The sequence below is a fragment of the Bos javanicus genome, chromosome 10, assembly GCF_032452875.1.
Source record: "Bos javanicus breed banteng chromosome 10, ARS-OSU_banteng_1.0, whole genome shotgun sequence".
Taxonomy (NCBI): Eukaryota; Metazoa; Chordata; class Mammalia; order Artiodactyla; family Bovidae; genus Bos; species Bos javanicus.
In genome coordinates this window covers 76,724,695-76,736,818 of record NC_083877.1, presented here as the reverse complement: position 1 = coordinate 76,736,818, position 12,124 = coordinate 76,724,695, and the positions used below count along the sequence as shown (strand labels likewise).

The 12,124-nt window shown below is 48.0% G+C and overlaps 1 protein-coding gene across 1 annotated transcript in view; it reads right to left on the bottom strand.

Moving 5' to 3' along the window:
• Positions 1-8,807: 8,807 nt before the first annotated feature.
• FNTB (farnesyltransferase, CAAX box, beta) overlaps positions 8,808-12,124 on the bottom strand; it is an 81,184-nt gene continuing 77,867 nt past the window's right edge. The window contains exon 12 of the mRNA XM_061429143.1: positions 8,808-10,277. Within this exon, the coding sequence (XP_061285127.1) occupies positions 10,146-10,277 (132 nt within the window). The 3' untranslated portion in view covers positions 8,808-10,145. The remainder of the gene's footprint in view (positions 10,278-12,124) is intronic.

Genomic DNA, 12,124 nt, shown 5'->3' with positions numbered 1-12,124 from the left:
GGCTTTCCCAGCAGCAGCATCACCCAGTGGGCAAGTGTCGTCATTGCTCCGTTAGGTCAAGCTAGGGACAAGGAGCCTGAGAGCTTCAGAACCAGAGCCTGGGTAGTTTAGGTCACAGGCTCTGAGCCCACTGTCTGGACTGCCTGGCTCTGGATGACTCTGCCGTGGTCTCCTGAGGCATAACATGAGGACAGCAGTAGCACTGAGTGCCGCTGTGAGGCGTGAAGGCCTAAGTTGGAACGTCTGGCACTTTGGAAGGACATGCGCGTTAGCAATTCTTAGGTCTGTCTGCCAGCATAGGTCCTGGCCGTTCAGCCGTTTGAGTTTTGTTGCGGTATGGAGTGAATCAGCTTTCTCCTTCAGTATGTTAAAATTCTCACAAGGAAGGGGCAGTAAATACATGTTGAGTACCAAAGGGCATGGTAACAGGTTTTGTTTGATTTCTGAAGGGACCTCTAGCAAAACATGGTCTGCTATTGTTTGAAAATATCTCAACTTGGGAAATGAAATACACCCTTGCTGGCTGGGTCGGAACCATTAGCCATGACCTTTCTGGTTTCTTCACCCCGTTCTCCATCCCGGTTTCAGTTCATATTTCTCCAGTGCCTTCCTGATGACCTGCATTGAGCTAGCCACAGAGACACTGAGAACAGTTCTGTGCCTGCCCTGTTTCCTGATGGGGCCTGGTTACGATAAGGGTGGGACCTTGGTATTTACAGGGCCCCTTGAGCAGGGGTGAGGTGGGGACAGACTCACCTGCTGGCTCCATGCGGTCTGATGACTGGATCCAGGGCCCACGTGCTCTGGCTCTCCCTGGCTGACGTGTGTGCCCTGAGTGCACACACACACACACACACACACCCAGCAGGACGGGTGTGTCTAGAAAAGAGCCAAACAGGTGGGCCTGGACAATTCACAACCAGCCGAGCCAGTTCCCTCCCGTGGCCATGTGGGATGCCAGCCGCACCAGCAGGCCCAGGTCTGACTGCCAGGCCCAATTTAGGGTTGTTTTCCTCTGATGTCCATTGCATGGGTGGGGCCCTTGTACACCTACAGCCTCCTCTGGGCCAAATTATCCAGCACAATCTCTGCTATTAATTTTTTCCAGTAAATTAAAGGCCAGAGGGGGAAAGAAACGAAGAATCAAGGATCCAATGTTAAGAAATCTGTGCCAGAACCTTCCACTCCAGCGCTGAACATGGTGAGAGTTTGAGCCTCCTGCCAAGAAAAGCAGAAAGCTGACAGCTCCACTGCAGGCCCAAAGGGAAAGGTAAGCCCTTCACAAGCCGGTTCCTGCAAGGCCTCCATGAGCCACGCAGAGTCTGGTTCAGAAAATAACCAAACAGGCATGGGGAGCTGCCGCCCATGCCCCTGGGCGCTCATCAGCAGAGAGGAGTCCAGCTGGCACTGTGGTCCCACGCGCAGGCTTGAGAGTCTCATTGTTTCGTATCTCCCGGAGGCATCAACGGCTAGGAGGTGGCAGGGACAGATCTGGGGCTAAAGGACAGTGGCCAAAGGCTTTGCGCCAAAAGGCCACAGCAAGGCCAGCCAGCTGAGAGGAAGAATGTCACGTCCACAGCAGATACCTCCCGCAGTGGAGACTTCGGGTACAGGAACTCTGGTTCGAATGACTTGACTATTTCCCAACCAGGAAGTGCGTCCAGGGCCCCATCCTTCTCAGAGAGCTGCCGTGAGCCTTTCGGCAGGCCTTCTTTCCACCTGGTCGCTCCCATGAGCCCAGGTCTGGTCCTCGTGTTTGCTGCCGCACCCCGAGCACAATGCCTGGCCTGTCACAAGTACCCCATGCACACACACGGGTGTGTGGGCCAGTGGACTCCGGCTCTCTGGTGAGTGTGCGTCTCTGAGCACTGTTGGGTCAGTCCTGGGGTTGCCTCTGCATAAGTTCAGTCCATGGGTATTTGAGCAGCCTGTATTCTCAGCCCAGCACTGTGTCAATCACTGGGGAGGTTCAGGGCAGCTGATGAAGCCTGGGCCCTGCCTCCAAGCTTAGAGTAGGTGGAGAGCAGATTCATGCACATGGCTATAGATGCCAGAGGAGTTCAGGGGCTGGGGACCTCGGTCCAGAGAGGGTTGGCATGTGGGAGGGGCAGGGGACAGGGCCAGGTCATCACTTCTCAAGCTCTTGCTGTGCTCTCCTTCTACCACAGTGCCAGCCTCAGGCCCCCGGTGCAGCCAGCAGAGGGGCAGGGTGGAGGCTATGGGGGGAAGGAAGTGGTTGTGAGCCTCTGCCCTGCACGGGCTCCTGGCCTGTAGCCCACGCCATCACAGGTATGGCGGATGGCAACATGAAGTCCCCCATCCAAGGTAACCAGCACGCAGTACCTTTTATTTTGAAAAGAATTTAGTTGTGACCAAAGATTGAGAAAGGAGTCTACTGAACCCTAAGGTACCCATTTTCCAATGTTGACAATTACCAACATGCAATACTTCTTGAAAGAAAAAGAATAGAAAAATGCATTATTATTAAAAGAAAGAATGGGTATGAAAGAGGGACACAGGAGCCAATTAAAAGAGCTCCTAATGGCCAAATCTGGAACAATTTGAGCAGTAAAATAAACAACACAGTATTAAAACATTGATATATAACCCAAAGTATAAAATAATTAATCATGATATAGATGATTGAATGAAGAAATAAAGAGAGCATAGATAAACTTCCCAAACAAAAGAATTGCAAATAATGTATGTAGCTACTCCGCTCTCAAGGATGTGGGGTATAACTCCCCACCCCTCAGTTGGGCTGTGCACATGGGCTTTCTTCTAAAGGGAACAGTGTGGGAAGGGGGAGAAAGAGGAGCCTTATTGGGGGACAAACCTCAGCCAGGTGGCCAAGGTTAACAACGTCAGTGAGAAGCCATGTTGATAGCACGTACCATTGATAGGATGGGAAAGGCACTTGACCTTTGTGGTCTTTCTCCCCAAAACCCAGTCTAATCATGAGAAAAAACAGACACAAATCCCAGTGGGTGGGCAGCCTATAAAACACTTGACGAGTCCTCTTCAAAACTGTCAAGGTCACCCAAAGCAAGGTGAGTCTGAAAATATCACAGCCAAGAGCAAGCTAAATGTCATGAGGTAATGAGGTATCTCGAATGGGACCCTGGGACAGAAAAGGGGCATAGGTAAAAATGAAGGAATTCCAAATAAAGCAACCCCCTGAACTGTAGCCTGCCAGACTCCTCTGTCCATGCCATTTTCCAGGCAAGAAACTGGAGTGGATTGCCATTTCCTTCTCCAGGAGAAGTAAAGTATGGGCTTTAGTTAATAGATCAGTATTTGCCCTGAGTTATGATGAATGTACTATATTAACATGAGATACTAACAAGAGGGGAGACTGGCTAAGGGGCAGAAGGGAACTCTGTGAAAGTTTATTATTGAAAATGTATTATTGTTGTTCTTTCTCACAGCTGTGTTTCTGCAGAGGGCAGAGAAAGTGTCCCATTAACCTGGTCTGGTGCTGAGCCCTCCGCCTGCCTGCCTGGTTTTGTTGTTGGACGTGCCCAAGAAGTAGGAACGAGGAACAGTAGCCACTGGGCCCTGTGCTCTGAACCTCCTGCATCAGCTGGTAAAACACAGAGCCAAGGTTACCTCGAGGAAGTGAAAGAGGATGTCCAGGAACCAGTTAGGCCTGCCGGGCTGGAGTGGAGAAGGCTGGCTGTGGTCAGCTCCCGGGAAGACTGACTCACCGTGCCTTGCCTGTGAGTCACGCAGCATCACACTGTGCGCCGGGTGGCCCGCACGTGGTGCAGAGCGCGCTGCTTTATGCCAGGGACTGACAGTTGAGGGGTGGGGATGGCAGGGGGGCTAGTCAGAAGGGTGAGATGAGCCCGCCCCCACTCTTCATTATCACCACCCGCATCCTGGTGAAAGACGGGAGTAGGCATTCAAGGCCTCGGTCATCCACCCTAGGGGAAACTCATGCACGTTTAGTCTGCTCCCCACCTCTGAGACCACCCATTTCAGAGACTGGGAGTGGTGGGAGTACGTGGCCTTTGGAGGCAGCAGACCTGGGTTCAGGTCCAAACTCCACTACTTGATGGCTGGTAAGCCCTGGGTGAGTCATTCCAGCTCTCTGACCTGTTTCTCCAACTGTAAAATACAGATAACACACCTGCCCCACCCACCTCGAGACTGAATCAAGCATCAGATGACGAGGGGCAGTGACCAGGAGGCTGTCTCCCTCGGGTTCTTGTTTGGATGGAGGTGGCAAGGACAATCAGCGTTCTTCTTTTTTTATTTGGTTGTCCTGGGTCTTAGTTGCAGCACAGGGGATCCTTAGTTGTAGCATGTGGGATCTAGTTCCCTGACCAGGAATCGAAGCTGGGCCCCACGCATTGGGAGCACAGAATCTTAGCCACTGGACCACCAGGGAATCCCTGACAATCAGCATTCTTCAGGCAGCAGGTGAGGACTTTGTAACTTGGGGGCTAATCTGGGATAGAGTTTTGTGTGTGTCAGGATGCTTTTGGTTGCAAGCAATAGTAAATAATCAATCCAACTCAAATTGGCTTACCTAACTGAAAAGCCCAGAGGTAGATCCAGGCTGTAGGAGCGGTGTGACAGAGCTGTGGCTGTGTTTCTCAGTCAGTCTCTCAGGGAGTCTGTGTGGACTGGCCTCTAAGACAGCCTTCCTTCCAGGTAGGAAAATGGTTGTTGGAGTCCCAGGCCACACATTCCACCATCCCTAACAGGAGAGAGCTGCTTTCCCCAGTCATCAGATGTCCAGGGCTTCCCTCTCTTTGGTCTATTTTAGGCCACATCCTTGGCTCTAAATCAATCACTGAGGCTAGGACAAACCATGCTGATTGGCTTAGGCCTGGGTTATTATTAAACCTGAACAAGTTGCTGATGCAGAAGGATAAATTAAAATGATTGGCTTGGGCCAATCGGGACCTGGCCTGGACAGGGTTGGGGGGAACACTCACATAAGCCTTTTGGCTGCCACAGTTGGGGAGGGAAGGAATGGATGCCACGGTGTCCACGACAGGCTTCTAGAATCCACCGTTATGGAGAACATAGTGATTAGATCGCTAGCATCCATCTCTCCTTTTTAAGAATCCACCTGCAATGCCGGAAACCCAGGTTCGATTCCTGGGTCGGGAAGATCCACTGGAGAAAAGCTACCCACTCCAGTATTCTTGGGCTTCCCTGGTGGCTCAGACGGTAAACAATCCACCTGCAATGCGGGAGACCTGGGTTTGATCCCTGGGTTGGGAAGATCCCCTGGAGAAGGGAATGGCTACCCACTCCAGTACTCTGGCCTGGAGAATTCCATGGACAGAGGAACCTGGCAGGTTATAGTCCATGGGGTCACAAAAAGTCAGACACAACTGAGCTAGTTTCACACACGCTACTAATTTGTACTGAGGCTTCGTTCTTTCCCCATTCTTGGTCTTTGTGCTTCTGATGGAGCCCCATTTCCTGCTCATGGGAGAAGCATGTGATCAATCAGTTTACTGTGTAATGTACTGGCCATGGGATTGAGTCTCAGAAAAGCACTTGGCTTGATCAAAGCCAGTGAAATGCAATGATACTCACTGGGAAGGAAGTGCCTGCTGCTCTTATCTGCTGAACTTGACCCTAAGGGTATGTAAAGTCTGGAGTTATTGCTGCTGCCATTTTAGAGTCACGTGGAGACAGCCTGAGGCCAGAGCCAATATAGAAAGATAGAGAGAAACCCACTGAAGCCACTCACAAAGCTACACTAATTCCTGAATGTTTCAGTTTATGAGTCAACACATTTCCTCTTTGCTTTAAGCCAGTTTGGGTCCAGTTTTCTGTCAGTTGCAACAGTTCTTTACATCATACAATTCTCCTTCCTGTTCAAGGGCAGTGAATGACCTGAGCAATGCACATAGGTGGTTAAAATGTTTGGGCTGAACGTTAGCAAGTACATTTTGTCATTTAACACTAATATCATGTACATGGAAAGCATCCCAGCCATGAGAGATGTGGAAGAATGTTGAATGGATGGGATTTAGTCTAGATTTAGCAGAGAAGGCAATGGCAACCCACTCCAGTACTCTTGCCTAGAAAATCCCATGGACGGAGGAGCCTGGTGGGCTGCAGTCCATGGGGTCACGAAGAGTCAGACATTTACTGAGTGACTTTCACTTTCATGCATTAGAGAAGGAAATGGCAACCGACTCCAGTGTTCTTGCCTGGAGAATCCCAGGGACGGAGGAGCCTGGTGGGCTGCCGTCTATGGGGTCGCACAGAGTCAGACATGACTGAAGCAACTTAGCAGCAGCAGGGGTAGGCAAATACAGCCCATGAGCCAAATCTGACCCACTACATTTTCATAAAGTTTTATTGGCACATAGCCATACTTTGCAGCTGTCTTGTACTACAGTGGTAGAGCAGAGTTGAGTAGTTGCTTGCAAAGCCTAAAATATTTTATCAATAGCATTTGGCCACCTGATGTGAAGAGCTGACTCATCTGAAAGGACCCTGATGTTGGGAAAGATTGAAGGCAGGAGGAGAAGGGGACGACAGAGAATTAGATGGTTAGGTGTCATCACCGACTCAATGGACTCAGTGGAGTTTGGGTAGACTCCGGGAGTTGGTGATGGACAGGGAAGCCTGGCGTGCTGTGGCTCATGGGGTCGCAAAGAGTCCGACATGACTGAGCGAGTGAACTGAACTGAACTTTGGCCCTTTAGAGAAATTTTGCTGCCCCCTGGTGTAAATGATAGAAGAATAAAATATTAGCAAAATACTTCCCCCAAATGAATACCCACATCCTCAGATGGAAGCAACACTGAATAGCCCTGAATCATAGACCACTAATCCCATTCATATGGAGCCCTATTCAGGAACAGAGACGCAGTAGAGAATGGGCTTGTGGACACAGCAGGAGGAGGAGAGTGGGGTGAACGGAAACACTCAGTGACATATACACACTACCCTGCTGTGTAAACTAGACAGGTAGCGGGGCGCTGAGGGAGCTCAGCTCAGTGCCCGTGATGGCTTAGAGGGGTGGGGGGGCAGTGGGCGGGAGGCTCAGGAGGGAGGGGATATGCGTGTACACCTAGCTGATTCCTGTTGTACAGCAGAAACTTAACAGTGTAAAGCAATTATATTTCAATAACAAAAAAAGCAAAGGGGAAAGGTCTCCAGAACAGAAGGGAAAAAACATGTGATTCAAGTCCTACCGTCAGCATTAGGAAAGCAGTTTCCCAAATTTATCCCCGAATGATGTGTCCTGAGTCTTTGTTAAGATGTCAGCACTTTTATCGATACATCTGACTTTTGAAGCCAACGGATTCCATGTCTACCAACAATAAGCACACTTAGGGAACTCAAGAAGCTCCATTTTTAATTCCTGGCTATCAGGCTCCTGCCAGAAGTGCGGCGTAGTTAATACTGATGAAAACAGCCAGGGCCATGTATGCCACCACCCTGCCAGGGGGTTTATAAACTCCATTTCTCTGCTAAATCACCAGGAGTCAACATATCAAGATCTAAGGCTAGACCTCCATGGAAGGCCATCACAGAAATATTATTTAATAGTTTTCCCAAGAAGGGGCTTCATCAAGGACACTCCTGCATTGTTACAGCACAGTGCCCATAATCTAACTTGCAACTTCTCAGAAATTATACCAGAGGGCAGTTTAAGAACACTGTTGACTCATATTGTCATCTCAGTCAAGTTTGTGCTGGCTTATCCACAAGGACCCCTTTCTGCTCATAGTAGAGTCTGGCAGGCTTCCCAACTTACATAGCATTCAAGGTGGGTCTGGGATAAGTTCCAGGGGGATGTTGGGGCCCATCTGGAGATAGAGCTCTGTAGTCAATTTCTTTATTATCAATAGAGGAAATATTTGGGGCAACCTACCTTGAATGCTGTGGAAGTGCCTCTAATTTAAGGATCCATGATAAATCTGAGGAGCCACCTGGAATGCTCTTTTAAGTCAGGAAACCCTCCAGACCCAAATGGGAGCAGAGAGAGGTCTCATAGATACACCAGCACAGACTCTCCTGAGCTAAGAATACCAGTGAACGATCCTCTCTTTTCTACCTTGCCAAATTTCCCTACACTTTGGGGCCTGGCTCAAATCCTCCCTCCTTGGTATAAAGCCAGTGTAGACTGAAGCAATCCCTTCTCTTAACCACACCAATTACTACTGCAATTAATCTCTTAATACCTTGAGGCTACTGGTGTTAGAGGGTTGGCCTTTCATTGTAGTGACGGGAGGGTGCATTTCAGCATGTTGCTTTGCAGCCTGAACATTTGTTAGCCTGGCAGAAACAGCATGGGGACAAGAATTACAAGCCAGCATGTGGACCTGGTCGATCTCTATCTCTGTAGGCACCTTCTTCTTTCCCATCAAGGAGGGACAGGCCACAGGGCACCCGCCTGCTTGGCTTCTCCTTGGGAGAGGGTCTCTGACCAGGTGAGGAACACCAGGTGACCACATGATGCCGACCTGCCCAACTCGCCAGGATGTCACCCACTGCCAAGTTCCTGCATGAGGACTCAGGAGCAAGGTCCCTGCTCATAGCCAGGCGAAGGAGACAGACACACAGACTGACACCTGTGTGTGGAATGCTGGACAAACAAGGGCTCCAGGGAGGTTGGGTTCTCCCCATCTTGGTTAGGTCCTCCCTGTCCTCGACTGGAGGTGTGGGCAGGAGGAAGCCAAGTCACTCCTCTTTGTAAATACTGACTCGCCTGGTCTGGAATCACATACAGGAGACAGGTGACCCACAAGCAACTTGGAGAGCTCCTAACGCTGGACGCTCGGGAGTTTTCTTGGTACCAGTCACGAATGAGAGACGTCATAGAAAAGGTTATTTTTTTATTATTTCAAGGAGGTAATACATAGCTCAATACGCCAAAGCACTAGGGAATTAGAGGCAGCAGATGGCCAGAGTTTTTGAGATGAGTCTTACACTGCATCTCTGGGTCCCCATCTGCCCACAGCCTACGGCTGCTTACAGGAAGGCCAGACCAGCGACATAGAGCTTGCTGTGACCATCGGAGTGGATAGGTGAGCCAACAGCACCCCTACTAACCGAGAAAGAGTTGTTCTGTGTGGGCAGCAGGGGCCCTGCCAGGCTGAACACTCTGGGCAGCGCTCAGCCCTGCCCTGGCAGCATCCAGCTTATCTAGCACTAGGTTTTCTTTCTCTGAGCCTGGAGTAGGCAGGATGTGAATAAATCCTGAGTCAGAAATGAAGGTGAAAGACTTAGTAGTGTTAATACTCAGGGTGAGAGAAGACAACACTGTCTTTCAGAAGGGTGAGCAGGGAGTCGGGGCAAGAAAGACGGAAACACAGCCTGGCCAAGGGCTGAAGGTACTGCTTCGCAGTCTTCAGAGGGGCTGTTCAGAGCACGTGATGGGGTGGCTCTGGGGCTGCTTCCTCTGGCTCAGAGTTGAACAAGAAGTTCGTTTTCCACTCATAATTGGTTCCCAGGTCTAAGCTACCACAACTGGGGCCGAGGCAAATCCTGCCCATGCAGCAGCTGGCCTTAGAGATGTGTGGTCAGTGCCCAGTCTGGAGAGGGAGGGACTCACACCTCCTGATCCCTTCTCCCCCAACCCTAGCTCCTTCCCCTTGCAAGTAACCAAGCTGGGAGGCGAGGACCTTGGGCACCTCTGAGTGAAGCCCCACCATGTTATCTTCCTGGAAAATTCATTTTGGTGAGACTCAAGCCCCTGCCTAGGCATGGAGCAGACTTCTTTGCACCCATAGGAGGCCATCTTCCTGGTGACGCAGTGGTAGCACACGTGAGAATCGCAGCAACAGCTCTGAATGCTGTAATACTCGGACATCATTCATTTCAATGGACGGTCGCGCTGGCCAGCTGGCGGTGCGGGGCTGCTATTCCAGCATGCACTGCTCCCCAGCCAACCCTGGCCAGGCCAGAGCCGGGTCCAGATGCTACACAGCTGGCAGGTTTTGGTAGGACGGGAGTGGAAAGAATTTTTAAAAAACCACACCATTGTGTTCTCTGAACCAAGAGCCATCAGTTTTGTTCTGTTTAACAAAAAAGGACAAAGAACCAAGCTTCACAGCGGCCAAGGCTTGTGCAGCACAAAATGCAGTATGTATCGACATGTATAAACCTTGGTCTGACTGGGGAGATGGGTGAACGCAGAGCCGCAGGCCCCGTGTCCCCTAGTCAGTGGCAGGCTCTGCTGATGCCTCATCCTCATGCTCCTCAAAGCCTGGAACTGGCTTCTGCAGAAAGTGCATGGTAGCCTGGATCACTTTGTCTGGTCCAATATTGTACACAGGGTGAGTGGGCTGCTGCAAAGAGAAGAACAGATGCCAAACAATCACCCCATGGCCCTTGGACATGTGCACAGCCTTTGCCCATTAAATGCGCTTGTAAGAATATAACAAAAATCAGAGCTGCACATGGAGATTTATCTTACAAGGCCCTAAGGTTCAACAACAGGGTACTGGTAAAAATGTGTTCTACCACGTGGGACACAAAGGGATTATGGAGCCATTAAAAAATACGCTTTCAAATATTTGATGATATTGGCAAATACTTACATTAAATGAGGGTAACATTATGTGTGCTATCCCAAACTTACTTTTTAAAGTGTTTGTAGATGTGATGTATATGGAATATTCCAAAATAGGAGCAGTGACATGACTATTTAAAGTTTTCTAATTTATACTTTTTTATATATCTCAATTATTAAAACAATGACCATGCATTTATATTTATAATCAAGAAGAAGGTACACAACCCTAACATTGAAGTAAATGTGTCAGGCCATATATAAATTATTTTATCCCACTGCACCACAGAGACTCTGGTTTGAGACAGGGTACAGTCCTGGGCCAGGATTCAGGATTCTTCCACTCTGGGACAATGAAGAAGGGGACATAATTGCAAGAGATTTTAAAACTTCAAAGAAAATACCATGCCCAGTTTCATGCCAAAATATAAAAATTTTGATAAACTGAGCAGCTTTATAGGACAATATGGATTTTCAAAATTGCTCAAGAAGAAATCCTTTAAAGCCTATATGAATAAGTTAAATAACAATTGTTTATTCTGCTACAACCATTTCCCCCACCCCACCAAATACTAGGTCTACCTGTTTTCTCAAGCAAGTGTTAGCTTATAATCTCTAACTTACATAAAACTTTCCAAAGAAAAAGAAGGGTAGGAAGATACCTATCTAATTTTATGAGGCTATATTATCCTGAAACACAAACTGGAAAAGAACAGTACCATAAAACAAAAATTTAGATCAATCTTTCTCATGAACACACATGCAAAAAAAAATCCTAAATAAAAACATGAGCCAAAAACACCACCAGGGCAAATCAGCAGTGTGATAAACCAGCACACACACATACTCTCTATTATAACCAAGTAGGGTTTATCTTTCTAATGTAAAGTTAACATCACAATGTGTATTAACAAAACATAATACAGATTAAAGGAGGAAAACCCAGATGTGGGAAAAGCATTCAATAAAATTTAACACTAGATTATGATTCAAACAAAAAACAACTCAGCAGACTAGGAAAGGGGGCGGAAATATCCTTAACTTGACATGAAATATTTATCAAAACCTCACAGTCAGCATCTTCCTGAATGGTGGAATTATAGAAGCCTTTCCATTACAATCTGAACACTTTTTATTACCACTTCTGGTCAACACTCCACAGAGCGTTTAGCCAACATAGCAAGATAAATTATCTTACATGGCAAGATAAATAAAATTCTTAAGCATCAGGAAGGAAATGGCAAAACTGTCCTTATTTGAAGATGATATTACGGTCTAAATAAAAAAATCTAAGCGATTCTGTAGACAAACTATTAACAACTATTAGAATTCAGTGGGAATTCCCTGGTGGTCCAGTGGTTAGGACTCCAGGCTTCCACTGCAGGGGGCTGGATTTGACCCCTGGTCAGGTAACTAAGATCCCATAAGTTGATTGGAACAATAAAAAAAAAAAAAACAGCAAGGCTGCTGGGTGCAAAGTTAAACAACAATTATCAATAGCATTTCTATACATTAATAACAGCCAATTATAAAATAAAGTGGAAAAAATACTCCAGTCACAATAGACACAAAAACTATAAATTTCTTAAGACATAAATCTAACGAGATATGCTAGTCCTTTGT